Source organism: Hetaerina americana, unplaced genomic scaffold (genome assembly GCF_022747635.1).
Source record: "Hetaerina americana unplaced genomic scaffold, ioHetAmer1.1.p SCAF_9, whole genome shotgun sequence".
NCBI classification, from domain to species: Eukaryota; Metazoa; Arthropoda; class Insecta; order Odonata; family Calopterygidae; genus Hetaerina; species Hetaerina americana.
The window spans coordinates 72,501,811-72,528,997 of NW_027287538.1; the positions used below are offsets into that span (position 1 = coordinate 72,501,811).

The 27,187-nt window shown below is 39.2% G+C and overlaps 1 protein-coding gene across 1 annotated transcript in view; it reads left to right on the plus strand.

The window, feature by feature from the left end:
* The window catches only part of Ziz (dedicator of cytokinesis protein Ziz), an 82,117-nt gene that overhangs the window by 7,599 nt on the left and 47,331 nt on the right, over window positions 1-27,187 (plus strand). The window contains exons 6-15 of the mRNA XM_071597456.1: window positions 57-222; window positions 1,724-1,872; window positions 2,795-2,980; window positions 4,782-4,988; window positions 7,742-7,920; window positions 9,397-9,558; window positions 11,155-11,234; window positions 11,340-11,593; window positions 12,170-12,498; window positions 21,937-22,018. Coding sequence (XP_071453557.1) covers window positions 57-222; window positions 1,724-1,872; window positions 2,795-2,980; window positions 4,782-4,988; window positions 7,742-7,920; window positions 9,397-9,558; window positions 11,155-11,234; window positions 11,340-11,593; window positions 12,170-12,498; window positions 21,937-22,018 — 1,794 coding nt within the window. The remainder of the gene's footprint in view (window positions 1-56; window positions 223-1,723; window positions 1,873-2,794; window positions 2,981-4,781; window positions 4,989-7,741; window positions 7,921-9,396; window positions 9,559-11,154; window positions 11,235-11,339; window positions 11,594-12,169; window positions 12,499-21,936; window positions 22,019-27,187) is intronic.

A 27,187-nucleotide genomic window follows, 5' to 3' on the forward strand; every position in this document is an offset into this window, starting at 1 on the left:
ATCATGGTTTTAGGTTTGCCCCTGGGCACTTATTTTTTTGTTTTCTCTTCTCGTAGAATCCTTCGAAGGGGCCGTTGTGTTTTGAAATCCTGTCCTCTGCTGGAGGTTCATTGACTTTAGCAGCTGAATCAGATGCTGAAATGCATGACTGGATTTCCAAGTTAAGTGCTGTGATATCGAGGAGAAGAAAGCAAGGGGAAGTACCACCTGAAAAGAAGAGATGTGAGTTTTGAGAGCATGTCCACGTTAAGTGCCCTTGTTTAGCGTGCACTTGCATTGCGCAAAGGCCACTCGTGAATTGGTTGCTAAAGTGACTGTTGCCGAGTCCAAATAGAGCAAACCAAAGGTGCAATTGGACTCTTAAAAGATGTATTCCTTCTAGTAACTGTGGATTTTATTACCTTGGTCATTTGGGCTCAGTGACATTATTATTAATATTAATGCTATGATAATTTATTGCAATCACCTAGACCCTGTAGGTTACTCTTTATGCACTGAAAATACATCAGTTTGAGGAACTCCTCAGCTGCTAAAATTTGGAGTGGAAATAGCTGCAGGAGTGGTAGTACTCCCTCAATCGAAGTCTCCTAATAAATGGAATAATAACATTCACTATTCTATTTCCAAGTTATTTTAGTCATGTCTTTTAAATTTTATTATCTTTATGTAAAGGGCATTCCTCATTAAGTTGAACTTGACTCTTTATGGTGATGTTGATGTGTATGATACTGTGGTGCCAGAGTAGATTTGAATGCAAATAATCCTCGGGATACATTCTATATTCTCTACAGCACTTCGAAATTTTATTAAAATGAGAATTGTAACAATAATTAAATGATTTGACTCTTTGATATTCTTTATAAAAAAAGTACAGGTTTGAAATACTTGGACTTCCTTTAAAGGTTTTAATTTACATAGAATCAAAAGGTGTTAATAATATTTAATGTTTTAATTTAAACTTTTATCCTTACTTTCCCATTAATGGTTTCCCTCACATTCATTATCTCTGACAATTTTCATAATAATAGAACATTTTATTTTTTCAAAGATCATATTACAAAAATCCCAGGAGGATGTCATATGTGCATGGTAAAAGGGTACATCAAATAGGAGTAGAATGTGTTCTGGCTCAATTGAGATACAAAATATGGTGCTAAGAGTAATTAAATGTTGCATATTCACAAATATCCTGTAAAAATCATAGAGCGTTAATATAAACTAGGCTAAGAGCATTGCTATATACTAAAAGTATGGACTCAAAAGATTAGGAATATTATTGAGATATTTGTCAATCGAGTAGAGCATGTTAAAATGTAGATACTCTTCCTTTAAGGCAAGCAAATACAGTACATAACTTTACTGTGCTCGTAGTAACTCATTAAATATCTATGCTGCATTATTTTAATTGAGACATAGAATGAAAAAATATCCATGTCATTGATCTTTTGTCAAAATTCATCTTTTGCCTTTCATTTGTTTTCTCTTAGGTACATGGTAGGTTCAGATTTCTGACAAAAATATTTTCTGCTACTCACTTTCAGAGAAATTCAGAGAATGCTGCTCCAACTTTCAGCCCTGTTTGTATTTGCTGATTTAATTTTTAATGCGTTTATTCAAAAAGTCTGAAGTTTTAAGTCTGGGGCAATAGATAGGAGCGATTGAACTCTATTTTAGCTGTCAAATGAAGGAATACTAATCACGTTCTCTCCTGCATTTCTCGTAGTGCCAAAGCCAACTCTTGCCAAAAGTACAGGATCCCAGATGAATTTGGACTCTCTCAGGATACGGTATGCTTGTGAGACTGACATGTCAATAGCTCTGGCTCGAAGAGAGAGCAGAAGAGGACTCTTCACCGTGTATCCATTTGGAATGGCAAGTTTATGATGATGCAGTCTATTCTGTTTCGTCTTCAGTATTTCTATTGTAAAGCGCGTGCTGATGGTAATACTTCACACGCTTTTACCTATGCTTATGAATTGTCCAGTATCTCCCCATGATGCAATATTGTGATCATTGTCATGGGAGTCTACTGAGGTAGTTTGGAATTATCCTTGTAAACTCTCACAGCAAGGTGTTGATGTTGAGTGGTTCCCCGCCAACCTAAAATTCCTTTCAATGCATCAATTTCAGAGTTTAATAATCATTCGCCTTGACTGGGATTTGAACCCGTACCCCTCGATTTCCGGTCAAGTGATTTAGCCAGTTAAGCTATCGAGGCATCCTCAAAGGTCAAGGCGAATGAATTTTACCCTGTGAAATTGTTGCATTGACATGCATATTAGCAGATGACTCCATTAAAAAGTTACTGCTGCGGCATCTCCCACAGTTTCTTGGAATTTAAAATTCGTTTGCTTTGCTCCCATTTCAACCCTTCACAGTTCTTGCTCCCCAGCTCACAGAGCACGTCCTTTCTGCTCCCAACCCCCCCATTGCTCCCATCCTTACCCTGCACCCTCTCGCAGTCCTCTGTGACCACTGCCATCCTCAACATCTCACCCGACTGCTTCCTCTGCCCTCTGCGACTAACTCAGCATATGATCTTTAGTCTCAGAGTGTCACTTGGTGTTGTTGGGGATTCATCTCTTTTCAGTCATTGTGTGAGATGTACAAAATAATCCCCTTTGGAGAGAATGGCCCCTGAAAATATGTGCCATTCACAGCCATAAAGTGCTTATTTAACTTTCTACCCGAATGGCCCTTGACCAATGTAGGTCCAGGGAGAGTGCCCCTGGGCCTGACCCCTCCTCCTCCCCACCTGAAGAGGGGATTCTTCTCTCTCTCTCCTGAACCACAGGCCAAAGGTGCCGGGGGAGCACGGCAGGGTGGTTTGGCGGCTGCAGAGGAGGAGGAGGAAGATGAGGAGGCAGCGAGCGTGGAGCCGTACTGTGAGCACTTTGGGCACCGAGTGGTGGTGCACTGCAAGGGCTTGCGCTTTCGCCTTCGAGCTGCACAGCCTTCACAGGGGTCGGGGGGTCAGCAGGTATGTGCACTGACACATCTTGATAAGTTGCCGTGATTGAACAATAAAGGATTTTTCTGAACTTCCACCTGTAAAATGCGGTGAGCCCTCGATAATCCAGACACCTGCTAATCCTAGAAAGGTCCCACTCATGTAGTGCCAGTGGTTTCTTAAGGGGTCACAAAATGACAGCACTGTGTTAATATTCAGGAAATTGCATTTTGATTGCAAGTTTCTTGGTGCAGTAATAAAAACCAAATAAAAATATTTCGTCATTTTCCGCAATATGGTGTACAACAGATGATTACCGTTAAAAACTATAGGTGATATATCTGTTTCTACATCACCCCTTCCCATCAGAAGTCCAAGAGGCTGTATACTACACGGGTAGTTCAATAAGTCATTAGAAAATCCAAGAGTTTGCTTTCATTGTATTGGAAAGGGTTTTCTTTTAGTAAGTTTCATCTCTCTCTAGATTACCATTAAATTTTCAGCTATATGCATCACATGGTTTCATTTTCATAGTTGATTGAAGCAACAAACTTTTGTTTATTTATAAAAATGGAAAAAAATGAGTTTCGTGCTGTAGTTAAAAACACCTCTATCTAAAAGGCCAAACACCAAAAAGTATCAAAGCCGATTTGGATGAAGTTCATGGCACAACTTCTCTTTTGTTTGGGACTGTTTACAATTGTGTGAATTCTTCCTTTGCCAGTCATTTGTTTTTTCCTGGCTACGTGATCGGTTTAGCTTAAATACATTGAGGAAAATATATGCTGCCATTCACTTAATGATAGTTTGGTGTTTTTGTAACACTATAATTACACCCTTATCAAGAAGGTGAAAATATACTTCCCAATTCTAAGAAAACTCTTAATTAATCACGAGGGATGAAAAAGGGGAGTTCATTTTTTTCCTGATTGTAGTCATTTGTTTTTTAAAACTATTTTTTTTCATGCGAATTGAGTCTGTTCACACATATCACGACCATATTTTCCTCTTATTTCTATAATCTGCACTTTGTCATGAATCCATCACCACGGAAAATCAAGTTTACTGTGTTTGTAGCTGTGCTTGTGGTGCTTATGTGTTGGGGGCGTGGGGCATGTCTTGGTGGTCATTGAAGAGTCAAGGAAGGGTTTGGGGGCATGGGGATGAGATTGACTCATGCATTCGCCGACTGCTAAGTCAGAATCTCAAATCTTCATTCAACGTCTAATCTAAGTCATTCCTTTCATTGGTTGCATATTTTTCCGATTGTATTGTGGACACAGTTGTGTCAGTGAATGTTTGGTAATCAGGCAGGATTCATTTGCTGCTTCGATATTGGAATCTTGGGAAGAGATCGCTCTATTTGATCCCTCTCCCTCATTCCCTCCTCAGTCTCTCTGCAACTGCATCATAGGCGAGTGTATCATATTTCAAGTTGTCAAGATTATATTTTTGTATTGTTTTTCACGTGTCCTTGTCTTGGCTTAAAACTATGACTGATGCTAGTTACGTAAACTGTTAAGCTGTGAGAAATACATGATATAAATACTTCTTTTAACAGCTGCCCAATTAATTGTGAAGATATTGTACTGGGGCGAAACCTGAGTTCTCCTATGAAGCATATTAGATTGGGATAGCAAAGTGCGCTAAAGCTGCTTGAAGCAAGATGCTTTAATCTTTATCTGGACACTTCAGGAAATAGTTTTTAAAGCTATAACATTTTTCCATGATCCGCTCTTAAGATAAAATATTCAAATGCAGTATGAGTACTGCTCTACTTTTTGTAGTAATTACGTTATTTCAATTTTGAATTTAATTTTTATATTCGTAGGTTGAACCTTACTTTACCTCACTTGCCCTCTTTGACGCGAAGCAAGGGCGAAAGATATCGGAGAATTTCCACTTTGATATCAATGGCAAGGAGATGGTTGACATGCTACCTCCTCTCTGTGATAAGTTGGATGGTGACATTGAGGGTGATGAAGATCCTTCAGTGACAGAGTCAGTTCCTGAGGACTGGGCACTCTCTGCCCGAAAGGTGAGCCAACCACTTGCCCACATTACGTCACATTTGACTCTTAAAAATGACTAATAATAACTTTTATAGGAAGAGTAATAACTTTTGTTTGCCAAAAGAGTCATGTACAGCCTTGTGCCTTATCAGTTTATGTGTATTTTGCCTAAAGAATTGGTGTGTGTGTGTGAATAGAAGTTAAACCACCACAGTTTTCGTTTGTAAAAACTCTTTCACCGAACAAAAAGTACTTCAAAGCTGCCAGCCAGAATACATATTACTTTTAAAGTTTGACAATTATATTTAGAACATGTTTAACTGTTATAATTAAGCATTTCCTCCCTCTCTTGTTGTGGCTATCAATTGATTTCTGCAGCCTACAGGATGACATGTCCATATTAAGCTGTCATGGTATTATGAGATTGAATATCACTCCTAATCAGTTGTCAAAGGCAATTGAACTTCAAGGAATACTTACATTTTGTTCGCAATAAAATGTAACTTTGTAATTTTTTGCACTTTTTAATTCCTAACATCTCTTAACAGTTTCAATACTTTTAATGCTTAACTCTTGGAGTTAAATGGTCTTTAATGCACTCTACTCATCAATGGCTACTCATTGTTTATAATTAGACAAAAAGTCTAACATCCAGTCGGGCACTTTCTCATTAATACCAAAATTATTTTGTTTGTTTATTGTTTCGTTGTGAAGGACTCAATTGAAGGCTTTCTCGTAAATCTAAATATACAGCAGCTTGTGTATACCCTTCCCCAGATTTTATGATTTATTGAATAAAAAGACCAAGTTGTGTTTTGCTTAATCTCCTGTGCCGGGCCCAGCATTGTATATTCCTATCATCTAGAAATGACGTTATATTATTGACAATGATATGCCCTAAGGCACTGCAGGATATCAATTTTCAAAAATTGATCTTCTTCCCTCTCCTCACCTTTGTAAACAGGATTAATTTATACTAGCTACTAGCTCTGGGGTGCTGAACTTCATTCTCTTGGCTTATGAAAAGGCCGCAATCTTCAGCAATTTCTTCAGTATTTTAGTAAGGGTTTTTTCCTGGCCTGGTGCTTCATTATTTTCTTTCTTCTAGCTGGAGCTGTTTTCTTTTCCTTCCTGGGTCAATGTAAATGGGCCACTCCTCTGCCCTTCAGGTGTCTAGTGGGCCTTTTCTTGGGCATTATTGTTTTTGGTGTTCACATTGTGAAAAAAAGTTTAGGGTGTTGGCCTTGTTTTTATAATTTACTCTCTGCACATTCTTCTGTTAAAGAATGTGCTGTAGGAAATTTTCCTTTTGCAAAGCAAAATTGACTTAGGATTTTCCTCTAATTAGTCGCATATCATTTGTATTTGAAAGTATGTGAGGCTTTGCACATAGTCCATTGTTTTTGCTTTAATTTCTGTTTTGAGGTCTTAATTAAACTTTTCTCATTACCATTGCGTTAGAGTTTGTGTGGAATAAACTTCTCTATTCCATCACTTGTAGTATTTAAGAATACACTACACGGTACACTTCCACTAAATGGCAAATGAATTTATATCGGAGAAGCAGTCGTCAGTTGGCTTCGCGACTAGGCGTGAGAAAGGTACGATGCCGGCATTAAAAAGCTGCTTACAAGGATGCAAATAGTGATTAATCGTCAAGGTGACTATGCAGAAAAATAGCTAAATGCTCAACCTTTCCAAAGATGTACGCAAAGTTGAGAATAAATTTGATTTTTCATGAAAAAAATAGGGGACCTTACTTTTCGATTCGCCGTCCTATGTGTACAGTTCCTGTTCCTTCCACCTTAAAACTTCCGATATTCCAGTACCTACCTAACAAACTGCATACCACCCCACCACCCACTCCTCTCTCTCTGTCCCCACCTCTATACTGAACCAGAGGGGGAGGGACTCAAACCTTGCTTCTCTTTCATCCCCATTCTATTCCCCACCGAGCCTTGAAATCGCACCCTCACTCTTCATTTTTGTATCCCTCGCCACCCTTTCCTTCACCACACCACCCGCTTTGCCCTCACCCCCACCACCACCCCAAAAACTGAGGGTTCATACTTGTGGCTATAATTTTTCATAACTCACATGGAGACATTGCAAGGCGATAAAACCTGGGTCATGTTATAAAGATTTTACTATGGAATTAACGAAGTTTTTGAGTTCTTTTAAATCATGACACAGTTCCAAGCAGTCACGCTGGAAATAATTTCCTATATCTGGGGTATAAGTTGCAAATAATTATGCTTTTACCTTGTGTAATTCAGAAGTTTTGAAGAAAATGAACTGCATTTTTGGTTGGTTTTCTTGTAGAATAGGTGTCCATATAACCGGCTGTAGTATGCTGTAGTAGATGCTGATGGTAAAAAGGATCTTGTCCTGCCTGGGGAATGTAGTTGGGTGGGCTCCATGTAGAGAGAACATAAAAATAAGCTTCTGTGATAATAATCTTTCACGTGATACATGAGGTACATGCATCTACTCTGAAGATAGTCTAATTTATGTCTAATGACCCAGAAAGAGATTTACAATGTGAACTACCAACTACTCTAAAACTCATTGCTTTGCATTCATGTCTTCTACGCACTCCTTTCTGCAATGCGCCATTTGCATAGGAAGCTCCCATGCAATTTAGGGGCACCCGACATGAATCTGGAGCAAGCAGCAGTGAATGCTGATGCTAATTATGCATCTGTGAGATTCACTCATTGGGTGGGTTTGATGATCGTCTTGTTTAATGTTGTGGTGGTTCTTCCTTGCATGTGTCCAGGCAATATTCAGTGTCCAGGACCCGCACCCTGAGATCTATTTGGTGGTGAGGATTGAGAAGGTGCTGCAGGGAGGGAGTGTGGCAGCAGCTGCTGACCCATATGTTCGCTCAGCCAAGAGCAGTGACCCTCTCATGGCCCCTCCTCGCCTCCTGAGGACTGTGCAGTCATTTTGCCAAAGGTCTGTTGTCAATCCTCAATTTGCCAAATTGTGCCTACTCTAATTTAATTGGTTTTATTTTTTTTTGACATCAAAGAGGTGCTCATTGGAGAGCATTAATATAGTCCGTGCAACAGAATTGACTGTGAGATGCTGTAATAAAATTATTCCAAATGCGAGAGAGTAGACGCAGCTGACACAAGAACTGGTCAAATTGGCATGCCTTGTTTATGTAGTTTGGGAGTCCATGATATTTGGGGTTCAGAGGGGTTCATTTGTATTAAATACCATTTTCCCTGAGCATTAAAATTCTCAGGCTTGGGCATTGCATGTTTCACTTCACTTTGAAAAGTCAAGGTTGGGTCTTTTGATGAGGGAGTGTGATTGTTATTGATGAACTGAAGGCACTTTTCCACGTATACTGGTTTATCCAACACTACGACACTACCTCCCTTGTCTGCTTTCTGAATGATGAGGTCTTCCTTATCAGTTGGGTTTCTCTGATGTTGGACAATGGAAAGGCAGCACCTCATTGAAACACCAATTAGAATACAACTACAATGGCATTTTTCCCCTGAAATACCTTAAATAAATCCTATGGAAATGTACAAAATCTTTCAATATGGTTACTAAATACTTCCACAAAGTGGAGCACCCATCTCTCTATTTCTCTATTTATATCATCTGCGGCACGGCTGGCCGATGATCTTTGCTGATGGGGTGGGCAGCAAATTGCAGCATTCCTGTTCTTTTGTTGAAATCCCAGCAATGTTCCTCTGCTCACACCCGAATACTTCTTCCCATCTGTATGACGTCTCGAAATACACACAATTGTGGCAGTAAAATTCTCTTTTTTCCTATTCTCAGAATAGGATAGGGAAAAGCTTTCAGTTAAGATCAGTCTTCAGCTGTGATGTAATTTTAATTGAGTAAAAGAAATCATCCTGATGGAAAAATGAAATGATAACATTTCATGTGGTCCTGATTGCCACAGCCACAGATAAGTAGTGCTGTGATCATTTTGAAAATTATTTCCGCTGAAGTATAACATTCAATGTCCTAGAAAAACTCATTTTGATGAACTAATCTGAATGAAATAAATTAAAGACTTTCAGACGCGATAGAATTTTGGGACAAAAATATAAAGAAATCAACTCATCCTCACGGAGCAGTAAGTTTCATGTACATTCCAGGTTTCAGATAAAAATAAATTTGAGGTTTTGATGGTATTGATTTGTGTGGAGAGGTTGCAGGTACATGTATAAATCATGTAAGTTTGAGGGTTGGGCAACTGTTGGGTTTTTCATTTGGAGGTATCCCCAATCGAAGGAAATAACAGGATGCAGAGACTGTTGTTGGAGGGCAATGGAGTTTGCTGTGCATTGGAAATTCATGTGACTGAGTTCATCATTCAGAATACATCCTTAGGAAGCTATATTTTTTCAAAATCTCTCAAATTTTTCTTGCATAATAATCTCTCTGCGTGTCTTCATCCAGATTGGGCTACTACCGAATGCCGTTTGCCTGGTGTGCCAGGCCCCTTTTCACCACTCAAAGTTGTGGCTTGGACACCGTCAGTGAGTTCCCTGTAATATACCGGCAGGATGTTGGCAGAATGAGTGACGATGACCTTCTCAAAGTTCTTGCCGATTTTAAAAAGTAAGTCTTATTTGCCTTGCCGCATTTGCATGCTCCTGTGCAATGCTCAATAAAACTAATGTAAATATGATGATGCTCATTTTTTTTGTCTGTGTGCTTCTCTCAATTATTTGATTGGTAAACAAAGATTGAAAGTATTACCAGGACTTTCCATTGGGGACTTTCCAGTTGTCAACAAGCATTGAACAGTCCAAACCATTAAATATTAAATATGGTGTACCTCAGGGCTCTGTGCTAGGACCTCTTTTTATTTCTTGTCATGGTTAATGACTTGTGCCCCAATATGATTACTGACTGTGTCCTCTATGCGGATGGTACTACTTTTCTACATAGTTCCCCCAATCATTCTGATGCGATGAATAGAGTTCCTATTATACTTAAAAGGCAGTGGATTGGTTTTCTGCCAACAATCTCCTTATGCATCCCAGTAAAACTCGGCATCTTCTCTGTACACTAAAATCTGCTACACCAGATAGTGTCCGTGTGAAACTGCTGGGATTTTATATAGACTCCAAGTTAACATGGAGTACTCATATTCTATACATTAGGAAGAAACTTGCCCGAGCCTTATTTCTGCTCAGGAAATTGAAATTATATGTTAGTAAGGACTACTTAATTAATGCCTACTATGCATTCTTTCACTCACATATCACTTATGGCATTAGACTTCGGGGGCATGCATCTGATACTAAGCTAATCTTTGTGATGCAGAAAAAGGCAGTCCGTACCTTATCTAATTCATGTCCACTTGAGCACTGTAGACCTCTCTTTTTAAATTTAAAAATTATGACTGCCTACAATTTATATATATTCTATTCATTAGTTCATGTAAAAGAAAATATGAGTATGTACTCCACTAGGGCCGACGTTCACAGCCATAACACCAGAGCAAAGTCTAATATGGATTTTCCATACTGTAGGCTAGACAGAACTTACAAAGTTGAAGGTCTACCTATCAAATTGTTTAACATGCTTCCAAATTCTGTCAAGTCAGCCCACAATGGGGTGTTCCAAAGGGTGCTGCGTGATTGGCTTACCTACAATCCTTTATACTCAATAGAGGAGTATTATGAGCTAGACTTTACTAGCCTAAAACTATAAGGTCGAGTGTGAGTAGAATATTAGGTCTATGTATACAAATATTTTCAATAAAAGTATTTTATGTGATTGAATATAGTGCTATATAGTATATTATCTATGAACAACTGTATGTTCCTATAAAAAGTCTTGAAAAAAAATGTGAAAAATGATGACATCTACCATATGTGAATATGATTATAAGATAAATTAAGAATATTATTATTATTATTGGATGTTTAGAGCCACACCAACATTAAACTTACGTCACCTCTTCCGAAATGTTGAGCTTTTATTCAATCAAAATTTTCCTCGTAGCAATATGGTTCTCCACCATTAATATGCCACTCGGGTGTGGAATCAGCACATTAATTAAAAATTTGATTTTCATCCTAATTAAGCTATTTTATTGACAGTAGTTTTAAATTTAGGAATGCCTTTAAAAATGTGCTTATGATCTGTCCATAGTCAGTTGAGTGTAATAAATATTTACCGAATGGAAACCTTTTTTCTAATCAGGCCGGAGAAGATGAGTCGCTGGACTGTAATACCTGGTGTCATTGAGTTGAGCGTTGAACCATACAGTGAACCCATGCCAAGTAAGTGACGGAAGCTGCGTTCAAAATCCATTCAGACTTTGCCAGATGAAGAATGCATGCATAAAAAAGATCAGTTTTTCTCTAGTCCCTCTATCTCTCTTTCAGATTCCCTGAGTTGCTCCATGGTTCCCTTGAAGCCCTTCCCGACTCCCCCCACTCATTCCGCCTCGGTCGAGATGATGGAATTCGAGCCTTCTACCAACCCCTCTCTCTTCCCGCACACGTCATTCCTGCACAATGCATACATCTCTCCCAAATCCCTTCGTTTTGAAGCACAGCGCACCTTTGCTCGAGCGAGGAACATTTCATGTACAGTTGAAATTCGGGACAGTGATGAGGAGGGAGCCCAGCCACTCAAGGTAAAGGTGCTTGCATTGTGGGTGGGAATCATTCGGAGGACACTATTGTCCTTCAAAGCGAACCTGTCTCTCTTTTTGTGAACCTCTGTAAGTGTAACTGAGCACATTCAAGGCAAACATTTGTTTTGCAAAACTTTGAAATTTTAGGAAAGTTGAAGAAGGATCTGAAATAAATATTGTAAATGCAGGAAAACATAAAGTCTAATAATGTAAAATAAGTGATGTTACTTCAATTTGTAATTTAATGTTTTAAACCCTTTGTACAAGAAGGATCTTTTACAAGCTGCTGTTGATTTAACCTTTACACGCATTGATTTTATGCAGTAAATCATCATAACTAAGTTGGAAACACTTGGTTCATTGCTACATCTGTTAACAAATACATCTTCTCATCTTAGATAAGTCTACTTATGTCTATTACTGCTATCATCTGACAGCCGAAAGATGTATCCACTCTCTCCATGTGAAATTTTATTGCCCTGGAAATTGCTTTTAGTTGCAAGTGGAGTGTGTGCCAAATGGTGTGGTTCAATCCGATTGTTGTGACCACCTTTGTATGCCCTGTTCCTCTCTCAGTGTCTCTACGGCCGACCATGTTGCCATCGCAAGTCGTCCCTGTGGATGAGGAGGGTGACCTGCCCGGTCGTGCACCACTCAACCAATCCCGTCTGGTACGAAGAGGTCAAGGTGAGGCTGCCAGTTTGCCTGCTGCCCTCGCACCATGCCCTCTTCACATTCCACCACATACCATGCGAGGCCCCCCGACGGAGGGTCTCCTCAGAAGGTGGCGGTGAGGGTGGCGATCGTGCATCCATCGCATCCTCGGTCTCATCATACGAGGGTGGCATCGTCCCAGGTGGGAACTGTGTTGGATACGCCTGGCTCCCCCTGGTGGCAGCGTTGGGGTGAGTCCCAAGGGAATGCGCTGGCAGCCTCTCTTCTTCTTCTTTTGGATTGACACCCCAACTTCCGTTTGCACCCGTATCCATTTTGTATAAGAATGGGTTGAGAACTGTTTTGCCCTTGCTTTCTCCAAATCCTCCTGAATCTGCCTCAAACTTGTCGAGGGTGCAGGCCCGCAAAATCAACTGCGCGCCTTTGTTCTCGTGAGGATTTCGACACCTGTTTTGGCTTGCGTCCTTCAAACTTATATAAATGCATTCGGGAGGAACTACTGTGGGATCAGAAGCAGAGATTGAGTTTGAAAGTTAAGTACCTTTGGATGGTATGTTCCATACCCATAAGATTCACTATGATGTTTCAGGTTAGAATTTACAAAAAATTATTTGATCTGATCAAAAAGTATTTTATGGTAAACATTTAATAGGAAGAAAGTAGAATTGTTGGATTAAAAAATTGGTGACTATATAGACGTTTATTTGTTTATATGTTGAAAGTTTTCATCACAGCTGCTACAATCATGTCCTTGGTTATTTTCACTCTGGAATTCGATGAATAGCATTTCTTTTGTATTCAATTGGCAGTTTTTGTGCAGTTGTAGTTCTGGTATGCATGCAGAGACAATTTCTCATAGTCGATCCTTTGCACCATAATATTGTCCCAGAAGAATTGGCAATAGACTTTACGTATTGCTAATTTTCTTGTTTCATTTAAAGTCATTTTTTAAAAAAAACTAATTCCATTATTTCTGTGTTTTATTTTCCAAGCTTTGGCCATTTAGGAGCACATGAACGGAGAATTGTTTTAGTTGTGTTTATTTATTAAATCTACCCCAATTCTTGTGTCATCTACTCAGTCGGAAGTGGCCCAAAAATGCCATTCAGCTGCCTTGTCTCCATATTCTGATGCTTAATTCACAAATTCAAGTTTTAGTGAAATATTGTCCCGTAAGATCCCATGAGGTTATTATTGTTTTAACTTTTTATGCGATGCTTAGTTTTGGTTATTATTTGGATATTATTGAAATATGTATTAAAGGCAACCATTTTCTATGCCTGTTTGAACATAGTATCGCTTTGTTAGCAGAGGCATCCCTGTTAGCCCAATGCATATTAAGTTTTGCAGCAGCACTGCTTGTGAGATGTAACTAAATGCTCTACATTTATAACTTATTTGGGAGTATTGTAGGATGTATTTTCATCGAAAAATTAAATGCTGTTGTTTAAAAATGACTAAAAACAGTTATATTATTAATATTTGTAATAGAGGCAACAATTTTCTATGTCTGATGCAGGAAAAAATACTTAAAAATAAGTACTTTTCCAGCAACTTTGCTTGTGCATATACCCATGAGTTAGTTATACCCGTGTACCCTCAGTCTGTAAGATGCAGGATGGTTTTTAGAGCACATATTTGGAGTAAAGTGCATTTTATAGGTTGGTAAATGTGGCACACAAAAGAAGTATTTTTTTCTGATCAAGTTTGAGGTTATGCTTGATCTCTGCTATTTACTTCTCAGATGTACCCTCTATGCATTCTTGAAATTCACAACTCTCTTGTGTGAGAATATGGTCTTCCTTAATACGTAAAAATTATTAAAATTGAGTTAAATTCAAAATATATAATGCTCAAAGCAAAATGTTGAATTTCCTTCTAAGATTATGATCTTCTGTGCTATCCTCCCATCTCTTGGTTGTCAAGGGAACATATTTTAAAGGCATTGGGATGTCCTGTGAGTTGAAGGGATTGAATAACTTACTTTTTGGTTGGACAGTTGACCCTGGAAGACGCATTCAGCAAAGGGGGAAGTGGTTGGGTGAGAATCCAACATGAACAGCGTACAGGTCTTTAACTGTCAGTCATATGATGATTGACCTTTCAATAGAATGGAAAGCTGTCTTTAGGAGGTAGTATGTGTGTGTGTGTGTGTTTCACATCATTTGTGTTGCGTGTTGACCGTGTGATTAAGGGGGGACTCCTCCATCTCAAATGTTTATGCCAACTTGGCTAATAGCTTTGTTGTGCATTTACCCAATTCTGCATGTGGAATGACTTGTGTTTTGCATGAAAAGTAATAATAAAATGTTAATTATACCAATTAAACAGCCTTCATTGGAAAGAAGGGACAGTAGAAATATATTCTAATAAAAAAAATACAGAAAGGTGTGTGTGTATGTATATACAGGTATATTTATCTCTCTCTTTGAAATAGAACGCTCTTCTGCTACACACAAATATATAAAAACCCAGCTATAGATTTTTAAAACATAGAAACACAAAGAAAGGACATGAACATATGTACTTTTGACGTTCCGATAGCCTGACCATCATCATCAGAATGACGCTCTCGGGGAAGAGCGGAGAGGACATATGTGAGGGAAGGGAGAGGAGAGCTAAGGGACCAATAGGGAATGGACAAGTGGGTGGGAGGGGATATGTAGGCAGCTATTGGATGCATTCATTGGGCTTGATTCAGCCCAGAAAGTTTAAATGACTGGAGCAACCATATATGCATTATCTTGCAGGTTCTCACCCCTATGCTAAGGGCAGATTTGGAAAGGGTTTCAATCACCAAAACAGAGAAGCAGTCATCGAAAGATTGGTTGTGGGAAGCATTGTGAGTAGGGATGGGATAATTAAGGAAGATGGGAGATTTGGTGGAATATTGGTGGTTATTCATGCGGAGGGAAAGGCTGGTTGTGCATTCGGCCACGTAGAAGGCTGGGCAGAAGTTACAGGAGAGGCAATATATTATGTTTTTTGAGGTGCAGGTGGTGTCGGGTTGGGAATTGGTAGTAAGAGAGGTGGCGGGTCTTTGAAGATGGCATTATTTGCAACGTAGGTGGTTGCATGGTGCGGACAGGGGTGCTCGAGGTGGTTTTGTCAACTTGAAGATATCTCTCAAGTTCAACAGGTGTTTAAATGAAACGGAGGGACAATGTGAGAATAAAAGTGATGTAGACTGATTGATATTAATAATTGGGAAGAATTTTATGGATTATAAGTTTAATTTTGTGGGTTCCGGGGAAGGAAGTGGTGATAAGGTGAGGGTATTTTGTGTGGTTTGGTTTGGGGTGGAGTTGGGTATGGAGTGTATTGGTTTGATGGTGTGAGAATTTTACTATTCAGTAGTTTTTCAGGGTAACCGCCTTTTCTCAGAGAGTCATGTAGCTGGTCCATGTATTTCTGTTGGGAGGGAGTGTTGTTGCAGAGACGGAAGCCACGGACTGTGAGTGAGAAGGGGATGGAGTGTTTTGTATGTGATGGGTGGCAGCTATTGAAATGAAGGTATTGATGGTTGTTGGTCGGTTTAATCTGGACTGAGGTGTTTAACTTATTGTTCTGGAGGTGAATGTTGATATCTAGGCAAGTGATATTCAAGTCAGATATAGATGAAGTGAAAGATACCGAGGAGGAAGAGTTGAGAGAGGAAATGAAGGAGGATAAAGTATATAAATAAAACTTAGGCCAACAAGCTTAGACATAGAAAGGGAATATGATGTAGATGAAGATAGCTTAGGGTAGTAGTAGTAATAGTAGTAGTTTTGAGGGGAGGCGACCGACAGCTGAGGTCATTTGCACCATTAGGGATGGACAGGAAAGGATGAAGGGGGGAGAGAAACCCGGCGTTGGCATTTGCCTACTCTTTACAAAAGGCGCCAAGGGGTCCACAGCTTAACGTCCCATCTGCTGGAAGGCGTACTCAGTCAAAGTGCCCTCCATAAAGCACCTCAAGTAGGGATCAAGACACCAATGAAAAATATTCAACACCGCCGGGATTTGAACCCTAGCCCTCTGGGTGGGAAGCTAATACGATAGCCACCTCACCATCTCGATCCCCAGATAGCTTAGGTCTAGGCATACTCGACAATGAGATAGAAAGGGCATTAAGGGAGATCAAATAAGGCCATGGGGGTAGACAACATTCCTGTGGAACTACTATAAGGTTGTGGAAAATGTGCTAGGAGGAGTCTACATGGACTGGTTCGTAGTATCTATGAGGAAGGAATCTGGCTGGAAGACTTAGTGAGATCAGTGTTAGTTCCTATTCTGAAAAAGGTAAAGGCTACATCATGTGAGGACTACAGAACAATAAGTTTGATATCCTACATAGCAAAAGTTGTTCTCAGGATCATCAACAAGAATGGAGAGCAGGCCAAATTATTACTTAAGGGGATAATCAGTTTGGATTTAGGAAGGGGAGAGGCACGTGCGATACCATTGCAATAATGACGTCACTAATCAAGAGGAATATGGAATACAATAAGGACGTGTTTGCCTGCTTCATAGACTTCAAAAAAGCATTTGATAGAGTGAATTGGAAAAAACTAATGAGCATTCTGCAGAAAATAGGAATAGATTGCAGGGATAAGAGGCTAATCTGCAACCTGTGTATATTTCAGACTGCTCAGGTGCGAGTGAGGAAGGCAGAGTCCGCATGGCCAGTGTTAGGAAGAGGTGTAAGGCAGGGTTGTCCAATGTCAACAGTGCTGTTCAACGCATATGTGCAGGAAATGATTAAATAGGCATGGGAAGAACTGGAGGGAGGAATGAAAGTAGGAGGGCAATTCATAAAATCAGTTAGGTTTGCTGATGACCAAGCTCTAGTTTGTCGGTCAGCCAAGGGGTTGCAAAAATTGCTGAGTGAATGGGAAACTCAGTGCGATAGATATGGGATGAGAATCAATATTAATAAAACAAAGGTTATGCGATTTTCCAGAAAGAAAAAGGCTAAGCTAAGCATTAAAATAAGAGGGCAAAAACTAGATTAAGTGGAACAGTTTTACCAATCTTGGAAGTGTTTTTGAACAAATTGGTCAAAGTAGTCGGGAGAAAAGGAGAAGAATTGCGCTAGGCAAAGAAGCTGTCCCAAGGAGGAGGGAGTTGATAACAGGGACATAGAGTAAAGATGTTGAGAAAAGACTCTATATGGAGTGTAGTAATGTACGGCACGGAAACGTGGTCAATGAAGCAGGATGATAGAAGTAGATTGGAGGCTTTTGAAATGTGGGTGTGGAGAAGAATGGAGAAGGTGAAATGGACCGAGAAGAAAACAAATGAGGAAGTATTTGGTATGGTTGGCGAAGAGAGAGGTTTGTTGGGAGAAATCCTATGGAGGCAGGAGAAGTGGATGAAGGGTGTATTAATTGGTAGTGGGATGTTGAAGACTAAGAGAGGGGAGAATTTTTGGCAAACAAAGAAAGGGCTGGAACAGGATAGGGATGTTGGATGGGATGAAAGGAGGAAGGAAGAACTCGGAGATGAAGAGGGACTTGATGTAGAGTAGGTTACTGGGTTGTGTTTTGTTAGGAGTCACAAAATGTTTATTTGGTAGTTCTGTCCATCCAAAACCTGCCTTAACCGGTAGATTACTTCATAATAATATATTTAAAAATATATATTTATACATACACACACATACATCTACGTATATTATTGCCATCATGTTAAACATCTGAGATTTTTCAGGGGCTGCAATAATGCACAGTTGGGTCCAATGGTATCTAAATACATGCTTGCACAAATCATGTGAAAATACTCAGTGCATTTTACTTCACACATCAAAAATAACGTTCATTGCCCCATAGATGAAGGAAAAACCACTTTATCTTTTAAAATTTTTAAGCTACTAATTCTGACAGGACTATAAACATCATGAGACATGAAGTTGTCCTGTTTCTAGCCTCATTCTGTGAAACTTGCCCATTTCTAAGGGAAAGAAATTGATGTTTTTGTACATTCGCTGAAAACATAAGATTTCCAGAAATGTATCCATCATTATTATCAATTTATATATTGCTCTCTTTATCTCTACCTGCAATGAAGACTTCCACAAAAACTTCTATTGTCAGATAATTCTTTTAATGTTTTGAATTAGCTTTTGATCCTTTGTACTTAAAAAAAACACTGCCTCATAATCGTATAAAAATTTTCAAATCATGGCTTACATGTTTTTTTAAGTTTGCTGTTTACTGCATCATGCAATTATTTTTTCTTGGTAATTAAAATTTTTATTATTTTAACGAAGATAGGAGGACAAAATTGAAAAGAAATAAAAACTGGGTGAATAGTATGATTTTAGATGGAGGAATGATAAAGTTTTACTGTAAAGGCATGGCAGGCATGCTTTTTCCTCCATTGCAATGGGCACATGGCTTGAAAAAACCATTGAATACGTAAAAGTAACATCATTTAAAATGTGGCTGGCTGCTATTGATTTTGCCCTCAGTGGTGACACCCCCAGTCGGAGTGTGATGTGGTGTGTTGTGGTTGAGATAACTCAGATCTGAATGAAAAATTGTGGTGGGCACTTGTCCTAGAGCTGCATTTAAAAGGTTAGAAATCTTAAGTACCCTTAATGGGCAAATACACCTTGGCTCTTCATTTCACAAGGTTCTATATTGTGCAGAATCACACATTTTTTGTTTAAAATAAACTTGGACGTGATAACTCAGCTTGGTGATATGAAACTTATCAAATAATGAAGTTGTGCAAGAAGGAATTTTTCTGTTTTTACACACATGGTAAACTCCTGGAGTTACAGAGTAATATCATGCCGAGGGGCAGAGAGTCAACGTGGGGCCACCAATAGGAAACCCTGGAATAGGGTAGTGAATGTTGAGCAGGTTAAATGTCAGAGAGTATTATGAGTAGAAATAAGAGCAGACTGCAGTGGTGATCCAGATGCATGGGCCAACTACCAGTCGTGGGGAGGAAGAAGGAGTTAATATAGAAATATAGTACGTAGAAAATTAGATGAAATGATTGCAAATGTGCACAAAAGTGGAGTTCTTGGTAGTGATGTGGGAATTGGACTGTGGAGGTAGGAGAGAGGAGGGAGAGACATTTGGTAGGTAGGAGAGTACTGTTAGCAGAGGGTGTACGAGGGTCATCCGGAAAGTAGTACCCGTTCGTGCCGCATGAAGTGCTGACGACGCAAGTAGCCGCTGGACGAGGTCAGATAGCTTCAGTGGCTTGTCTGCCTTCTCTGAGCCAAGTTGCGTGACGCTAGCATTGCCTGTGTTGTTTCTGTGATTGTTTACAATGTTTAAAAAAATTGAGAACGCCGCCAGTTGTGAAGTGAGGGCAGTGATTAAATTCCTCAATGCAAGAAACGTTCGCCCATGTGATATTCATCGCCAATTAAAGGAGGTGTATGGAGACAATGTAATGGACGAGTCGTCTGTTCGGCGGTGGTGTCGCAACTTCAACATGGGGAGGGGGAACACACACGACGATGAGCGTTCGGGGAGACCGTCTGTCATTACAGACCAACTGGTGAGCTCAGTTGACGAATTCATGAGGAACGATCGGCGCGTCACAATTGATGACATCTGTGAGCATTTTCCCAATGTTTCTCGAACAATTGTTCATGAAATTGTTAAACACCATCTGCATTATGCAAAAATTTGTTCAAGATGGGTCCCTCGCGTATCTCAATGAGCTGGCGGCGAAGGACTATGCAGCAGGAATACAGAAACTTGTCACACGTTATGACAAATGCCTTAATTTGCTTGGAGATTATGTTGAGAAGTAGTTTAAAGTATCCTCTTTCAAATAAAATTTTTTATGTTTGTTAATATTTACTTTTGTGTCTTTATTTCACGAACGGGTACTACTTTCCGGATGACCTTCGTAAATGCTTGCAGAGAGAAAAGTGTTAGTAAAAGCGTTTTGAGGGAGAAATAGTTTGATTGTAACTGACACTTGGTGTAAACAATGTGTTGGCATAGGTAAAAATTGAAACTTACAGAAGATATAGTGAGATATTAAGAGACTCAAACGGTGAGATTGTTGGCATGATAGAGGAGGAGAGAGGTGGGTGTTGGGGGAAATCAGTGGAAGGCAGAAGGAGTAGATGCAGGATGCATGATACTGAGGGGCAGTGGGATGCTGGAGATGGTGATTTAGGGCAGAATGCTGGAACACTGAGGTACATGGGAGGAGGAAGAGATTGGACATGTTGGATGGAATTAAGGGAGTAGGATTGAATTCTGGGTCAAAGAATGAGTTATTATAATGCATAGTATGCAGATGTATTTGTGTTATGTTAGCTTAGGCATGCAGTAGTGTGTAGTGTCAGTGTCCATCAAAAATCCACTAGTACACTGCTAACACTGATCAGTGTAATCTTCTGTAAGTCAGAGAGTGGTAATCATTTACATTTTCAGTTCTGCGGCAAACCAAAGAAATCTTGGTTAGTTGTTGTATAGAGGCTTCTTAAATGTTTGAGCAGACAGACTTTGAAGAGGAAGTTGGTTGTCTTTATTTGGTTTACATTTAAGTTGCCATATAATTTTATACTTTCAGTCACACTCATTAAATCAGATTGGTAAAACAAAAGTCTGAGGGAATTGGGTTTTGGGCAGTAGTATAAATTGCAATGATTATAAGAGAAGATTTGAAGTGTCTTGGTGATGGTTTATTTTCTTAGAATTTGTAGATGGCCTGCGCAATTCCTTGCCTAATTAATGCATTCTCTGCAAATATGAATTCCTCTGCCTTAATCCTGGGTGATATCACACTTTGAATGCACATATGTCTTGTTTAGCCACCTGCACCAATGTGATTGTAAGGAGTGTCTTGAGTTAAGGACATCACAATCAGAACACGTTGTTCTGATTGCGAGGCTGTCTACCAAAAATTGTGGTAAACTTTTGTCTTTTTCTGTTGTTCTTCTCTCAGAGATCTAGCACTCACGGTAGATATCCCCGACTCTTTTGGCACTTCTCTGATCACTCTGGGAAACCTTACTAAGAGTATCTGGGTCTTAACATTGTAAGTTTTAACACTGTAAGACGGTCACTGAGTGGTAGGTAACTGAAAATTGAGGAGTGGTGAGTAGATGTGGAATGCCTAGTCATTGAAAAGTAATATAAACGTATTTGGGCCATTGATAATTTTAAATTGTTTTAAAGATGAACGCCTTCCCATGGCGTACCTGAGTGTATCAGTAAGATTTTGCGGAAATAGTTCTCATTGCATAATGCCTTGCAAAATATGAGTTTTGTTAGAATTGAAAAAGGTGTCCACATTCCTTGCTTTGTCCTCTGGCTGAATTATACAGTTCATTTGTATGACACCTCAGCTATCCAAACGAAGATTTGGTATTAGTCTTTAACGGCGAAGAATGGTTGAATGATAATCTTTTAATTGCCTTTGGGATCCCAACCTTATTGATGGAAATAAACTTGGAAATTGAATTTTGCAGTAAAAAATGAAAATGGGATGCTGTCAAAACCATGGCCAGTTTGATATTAAGCTCAGTGGAAGTTCAAATATCAATGTCATTTTACTGCTTCATTACGATGCCCAGACTTGCTGTTCCCAGTTGTTGCCTGTCTTGTGTATGTATGGGAAAACACTTCTAACCGAAGCCTCAAACAAGAGTCCAAGGTGGGGTCACAAGATGTGTCATATCCACATTTGATTCCTTCCCTTAGGGTCGACGAGCACTGCCTTCCTGTGGCCACGTCACTGCCTCCTGGCTACCTCTCACTGCCACAATCCACAAACACACCCACGGTGAGTTCCCCCCCTCCCCTGCCACCCCTCTCCGCCCCTCCCTCCCATTTAGCAGCTCCCAGGTAGTGTGCGGCTGCTTGGGTATGACTAGTCTGCTCTCTCTGCGATTGCAGTGCTCCATCCATGAGTAAATCTGCATGTCTCTCTTTCCTCTGACTCTGCTCTAGTTCTCTAGCCATGAATGCACCCTTGTTGAATGGAAATGTATTGAGTAAAAAACATTGGTGCTATTATGTACTTCAATCTGCTTAGAGCTCAGCTAGTTGCCACGCTGTAACTTCTACGTTTCATCTCCCTCAGTTTGTGGAACAGGTTGAAGTTTATAACCCATTGATAATAGATATTCATTTCACTTATCACTTAGCCACACTTCTGTTCTATACAAATCTTTAAATTGTGTGACATACTGATCCATCATTGACATGTTTTATCAATTATGCTTTAGATTTAATTGAATACTGTCAGAGGTTTTAAGTGACCTGTGAACTGTATGAAATTTTTGACATGCATGCATGTGTCTTGCTGCTGACAAGGTGTTCTTTTTTCCTATGGGAACTGTTCCACATTAATATACATGTACTGTGGTGTATTGCGCTACCATATTTGTGGTTATTAGGGGTGTGAGGAGCAACTTTTGTATCCAGTTAATGGAATCTTAAATTATTTTATTGTAATGATTAATTGAACAGTCAAAATGAAGGTTCATAGAAGGGCATCTATTATTAACTATTTGCTGTTTCAGATTTAAAAGATAAGTTTAAGGGTAAAGTCATTTTTGTCTTCTGATGGTAATTTTACTTTCATTGATTTGAAGGGTCATGCTAAAGATGACCAAACAGTCTGTGGCAATAATCCATATTCTCTGCATAACATTTCAATTCCAAGGGCCAACATGTTAATTTGATAATATTTTTATTTTTATTTCACTTTAATGGAAAGTACCAGCAAGTAACAGGCAGTGGAATGTTTTATAATTCAGTTATTTAACTACTGTGTTTGTTCACTCCATGCTCACAGGCTCAGAATGACCGTGAATATGCAGTGTGGACACAAAACATGCTGGAGTCAACAAAAATTCTTTGTCCTCTTCACAAAAATATCTATGATCACTTGCAACGGGGTATTGTGAAGTAATGATTAAAACTAAAAAATATTGGAAATAGAAACTTCATTCTGATTTATTATTCTTAAAACTTTTCTATATAGATACCATCCAGAGTTATACATTTCTCTCAGTGTTTCATGACCTTTTGAAGGCTATTACTGCGGAACTCAGCAGATTGCATAAAAAACCATTGTTTCACCTCTCTTGAATGACATCGTTTGTATTTTCAAATCTCTGACATTGCCTTCCCATAGCATAGCCTTCCCTGCGACCCAGAAAATCCTCTTCATCTTTCTCCAAAAGGTTCTGTATCTCCCTTGAGAGGTCATGCTGTTTTTGCTGCTGAAAAGGAGTCGGTAGTTGTGGAACCCGATGTGCTTACACTTTTGACGTATGCATTTGTTGGTGAATAACTTTTCGCACACTGTTGTAGCTGGGATCAGTCTTGTTCATGAACATTTGGATGGTTTCAGGCTACACTTCATGAGAATTCATGATACCTGAATAAGCAAACTTTGTATTTTTTCACAAAAATTTTAATGCTACCTTTTTTGAATGCGTATATGTTGAAGCAAGTAGAAGTGTATTTAAGTTTTTGCAGTCATTCATGATCATTTTGATGGATACTCTTTGGTGTAATACAAAGGATAAACTCCTCGACTTTCTTCACTGTGGCAGCATCGCCCATGAATGATGCTCTTCCACTTCTTGGAATGTCTCTGAGAGACATGTGGCTACCAGTTTGAAAATTCCTTTTTTACCTCACAACATTAATAGCTGTAATTCACAGCATGTACATAAGGATCAATTAATATGCAGAATACATTTTGTCCAGATATCTTGGTTATTTCTTAGCAATAATTAAAACTTTACAATACTCCCTCATATTTCCTAATATCACCAATTTGGCTCACAGCCAAGTTTGGGGACTAATGTCACTGCCTGTCAAGTAATCTACCCCAGGGTATGCCTCAAGGGATGCTCTGTAATGGCAACCATTGTACTGCTTTATGTGGACATCTGTTGAAGCACATGAGGAGATATGTCCTTGATAAACTTGCTGATTGCTTGGCTTCCCAAACAAAATCAATCCATAATCCAGTACAGAGTGCAGAAATGTAGATATACAGTAAGTTGTAAGCCTTTGTTCACAGCTAAAGAATTGTAAAAATCTATTTGCCCCCACCAATTACAAGTTCAAGTTATTTTTGGAAATCTGAGCAATTGTCTGAAGGACCACATAAACTTCATAGATGAAGACTAGCGCTATGTGCATCTCTGTCTAATTAGCATCCAAAAGGAATGCATCAGCTGGGTAAGTTCCTGCAAGTCAGTTGATACGGAGCGTTCTGTGGTGGGAAGGATGGTGTGTTGTGGCATCCTGGTTTGCATGCCCTTCATACTGTCCACGTACCAATGTTTATAAACACATATTCAAGTCATTACTCTGCCCATTGCTTCACTTCTTGAGTATGAATAAAACTTGTTTGGCAACACGTGGTAGTTTGTTGGGAATTGTTTGTAATTTTTTAAATCTATGATTCAACATTTAAGGGTCTGTTGTAATCGTAAATGAGTATGTTGCTCTTTATACTGTTTCTACTCTATAATCGTGGCATTGCACTTGGCCCCCTCCTTTTTCACTGCCGTTGATCATTAAGGGTAAAACGAAGTAGCAAAAGAATGGGTGGTGAAATCACTAAATATGCTGCAAAGTCATCTTCAACCCACTGTTTGCGTTACAATGCAAAAATTTCAGAGGGTAAAAATCATTTGCGGTCAAGGCGAATAATTTGTACACTCTGAAATTTTTGCATTGTAATGCATATTAGTGGATGACTCAGCCAAAATTTACTTCCGTGGCATTTCCCGCAGTTTCTTGGAAGGAGCTGTTCGTGGTTGACCAAGTAATAATAAGCAACCTATAATAGATTATGCAGCTGTAAAGTCTATTAGGAGCAGTGATATTTTCACATCGGTCTCTAGAGTATTAATATTACTGTATCTGATGGTGAAGTGCTTAAGCCATGAAATGATTCTCTGAGTCATGGGAAGAGTTAAAGTAATAGAGTTATATTTTGAGAATAAAATACACCAACACAATTCTTCTTTCATTAGTGACATGGTAACCATAGTCCCATAGTCCATGTGTTGTCTTGTGTTGATGTATGTCCATTGGATTTGGCCTGCATGCAAAATGGTGTGCATACTAACCCTGATTTCATTCCATAAATCTTTTAGGATGAGCGGGCTGTTAATGTTGCCTCCAAATCAGTAGCAGTGAATCTTGTCACACCCCTATTGCTCATTAATAACATGTATTGTTCTTTTATTTTTGCTGTGAATAACACCTTAACAGACTTAATCAAGAAGTGATGCATCCAGCTAATCAGAACAAACTTACATTGGACTTAAAGGCTTGGCTATTTACCTTAATGTCATATGCACGACAAATTTATTAAGAGGAATAAATTTCTGTCTGCTGTAATGTTGTCTGTATCACACTTGAATTGCCAAAATTTACATCATGTAGCATGGAATGTTTACTTGAGGAAGTTCTGAATCTCCTCAGAAAATAATTTAGAAACTACAGTGAGGTTTGTGTAATATCATAAACCCACCCCATGGCTCCTACCAAATGGCAAGGTTTGTATTTCCCTGTTGTCTATATTTGCCAGACAGCACCCGAGCACGTAAAAGCACAGCAAAAAAAGTGTAACAGTCCTTCGCTTTGAGTTGGCTGAAGAGAACATGATCTGTGCATGGCACATGCTCCCCCTTTCACCTTGCACATTCTGGGCAGGCAGAACTGCCCCCCCCCCACCTCGGTCATGCCAGAGGGTGCTCAGTCACCCTGCGCCACCCTCTCTTCAGGACTCCCCTTGCTCCTGTTCATGAGCTCTCCTGCACCACCCTCTTTGAAATCCCCTCAAGAGGCACTCGGCATGTTTCTCCTTTTTGGCATGCCCTCTGCGGTTGATACATGCTCTACACAAATTGATTTGTGCCGTGGAGTTGACCCTGCCCCAAGTGCTCACTCTGGCTGGGACCCCACACTAATATGATTACCATAACACAGTGTTCATTGCAACACTGGCATCTGCGTAGATAGAGCACTTATGTCTTGCAATTATTTCGAAATCACACGAATGCCAGTGTATGTGCACATGAATAACATTGTAAAGCTCTTTCAGTGTATTTAATCTTTTGTTTGGCTATTTATTTTTACAAAAGCTACAACCCCACTTCCAATTTCATTCACCTCTATGGAGTTGTAAAATTCTGCAGAAGTCATCAATTCTAAGTGAGAGTAATTAACCAAATTTTAGTAACTGCAGTTGGATGGATTTCAGGCAAGGTTTGAAATGGTATCTATAATTTTGTTTTTTTTCTTTTGAAGCCATGCATATTGAGGGATTGTGCTGAACAGAAATAGGTCTAATGGAATATCTTATCAAAAGAGGTTGATAGTAGTTCTAATGAATAACTGATTGAATTTTGATCAGTTATTTATTATGTTTGACTTCCACTACATCATGCCTGAAGCTACGCAATTTGATAGTAGTTCTAGTTAATAATTCATGTGACATAACTTGACTTTTGGATATTATAATGAGTAGAAACATGCTAACAAATATGATTTGATGACGATATCATCAAATGATTAAATAAAAAAAAGTTTTTGATTAATCATGATATTCCACTATATCACGCCTGAAACGCCTCTTTTCATCAAATGATATTTAGTTTATTTATTTAGTACTAATGTGAAAACAGTCATGTTTGGTCTTTGCATAGGACTTTCTAACAAATAACTTCATAACATTAGAAATAATTACAAACACCTATGCCCCAGGTGGAGGAAAACCCACCCAAGCTGGAATCAAGCTCACGGCCTCTGGATTAGCAGGCAAGGATGTTACCCCACCACCCCGAGGGTTGTTTAAGCTTTGATACTTTAAGAAGGTCATGATTTTAACCTGCATGGCATTATCATTCTTGGATTTCCTTATAAACAGTTCACCATATTTTAACCAAACTTATTTGAACCCAGATTGCCTTCA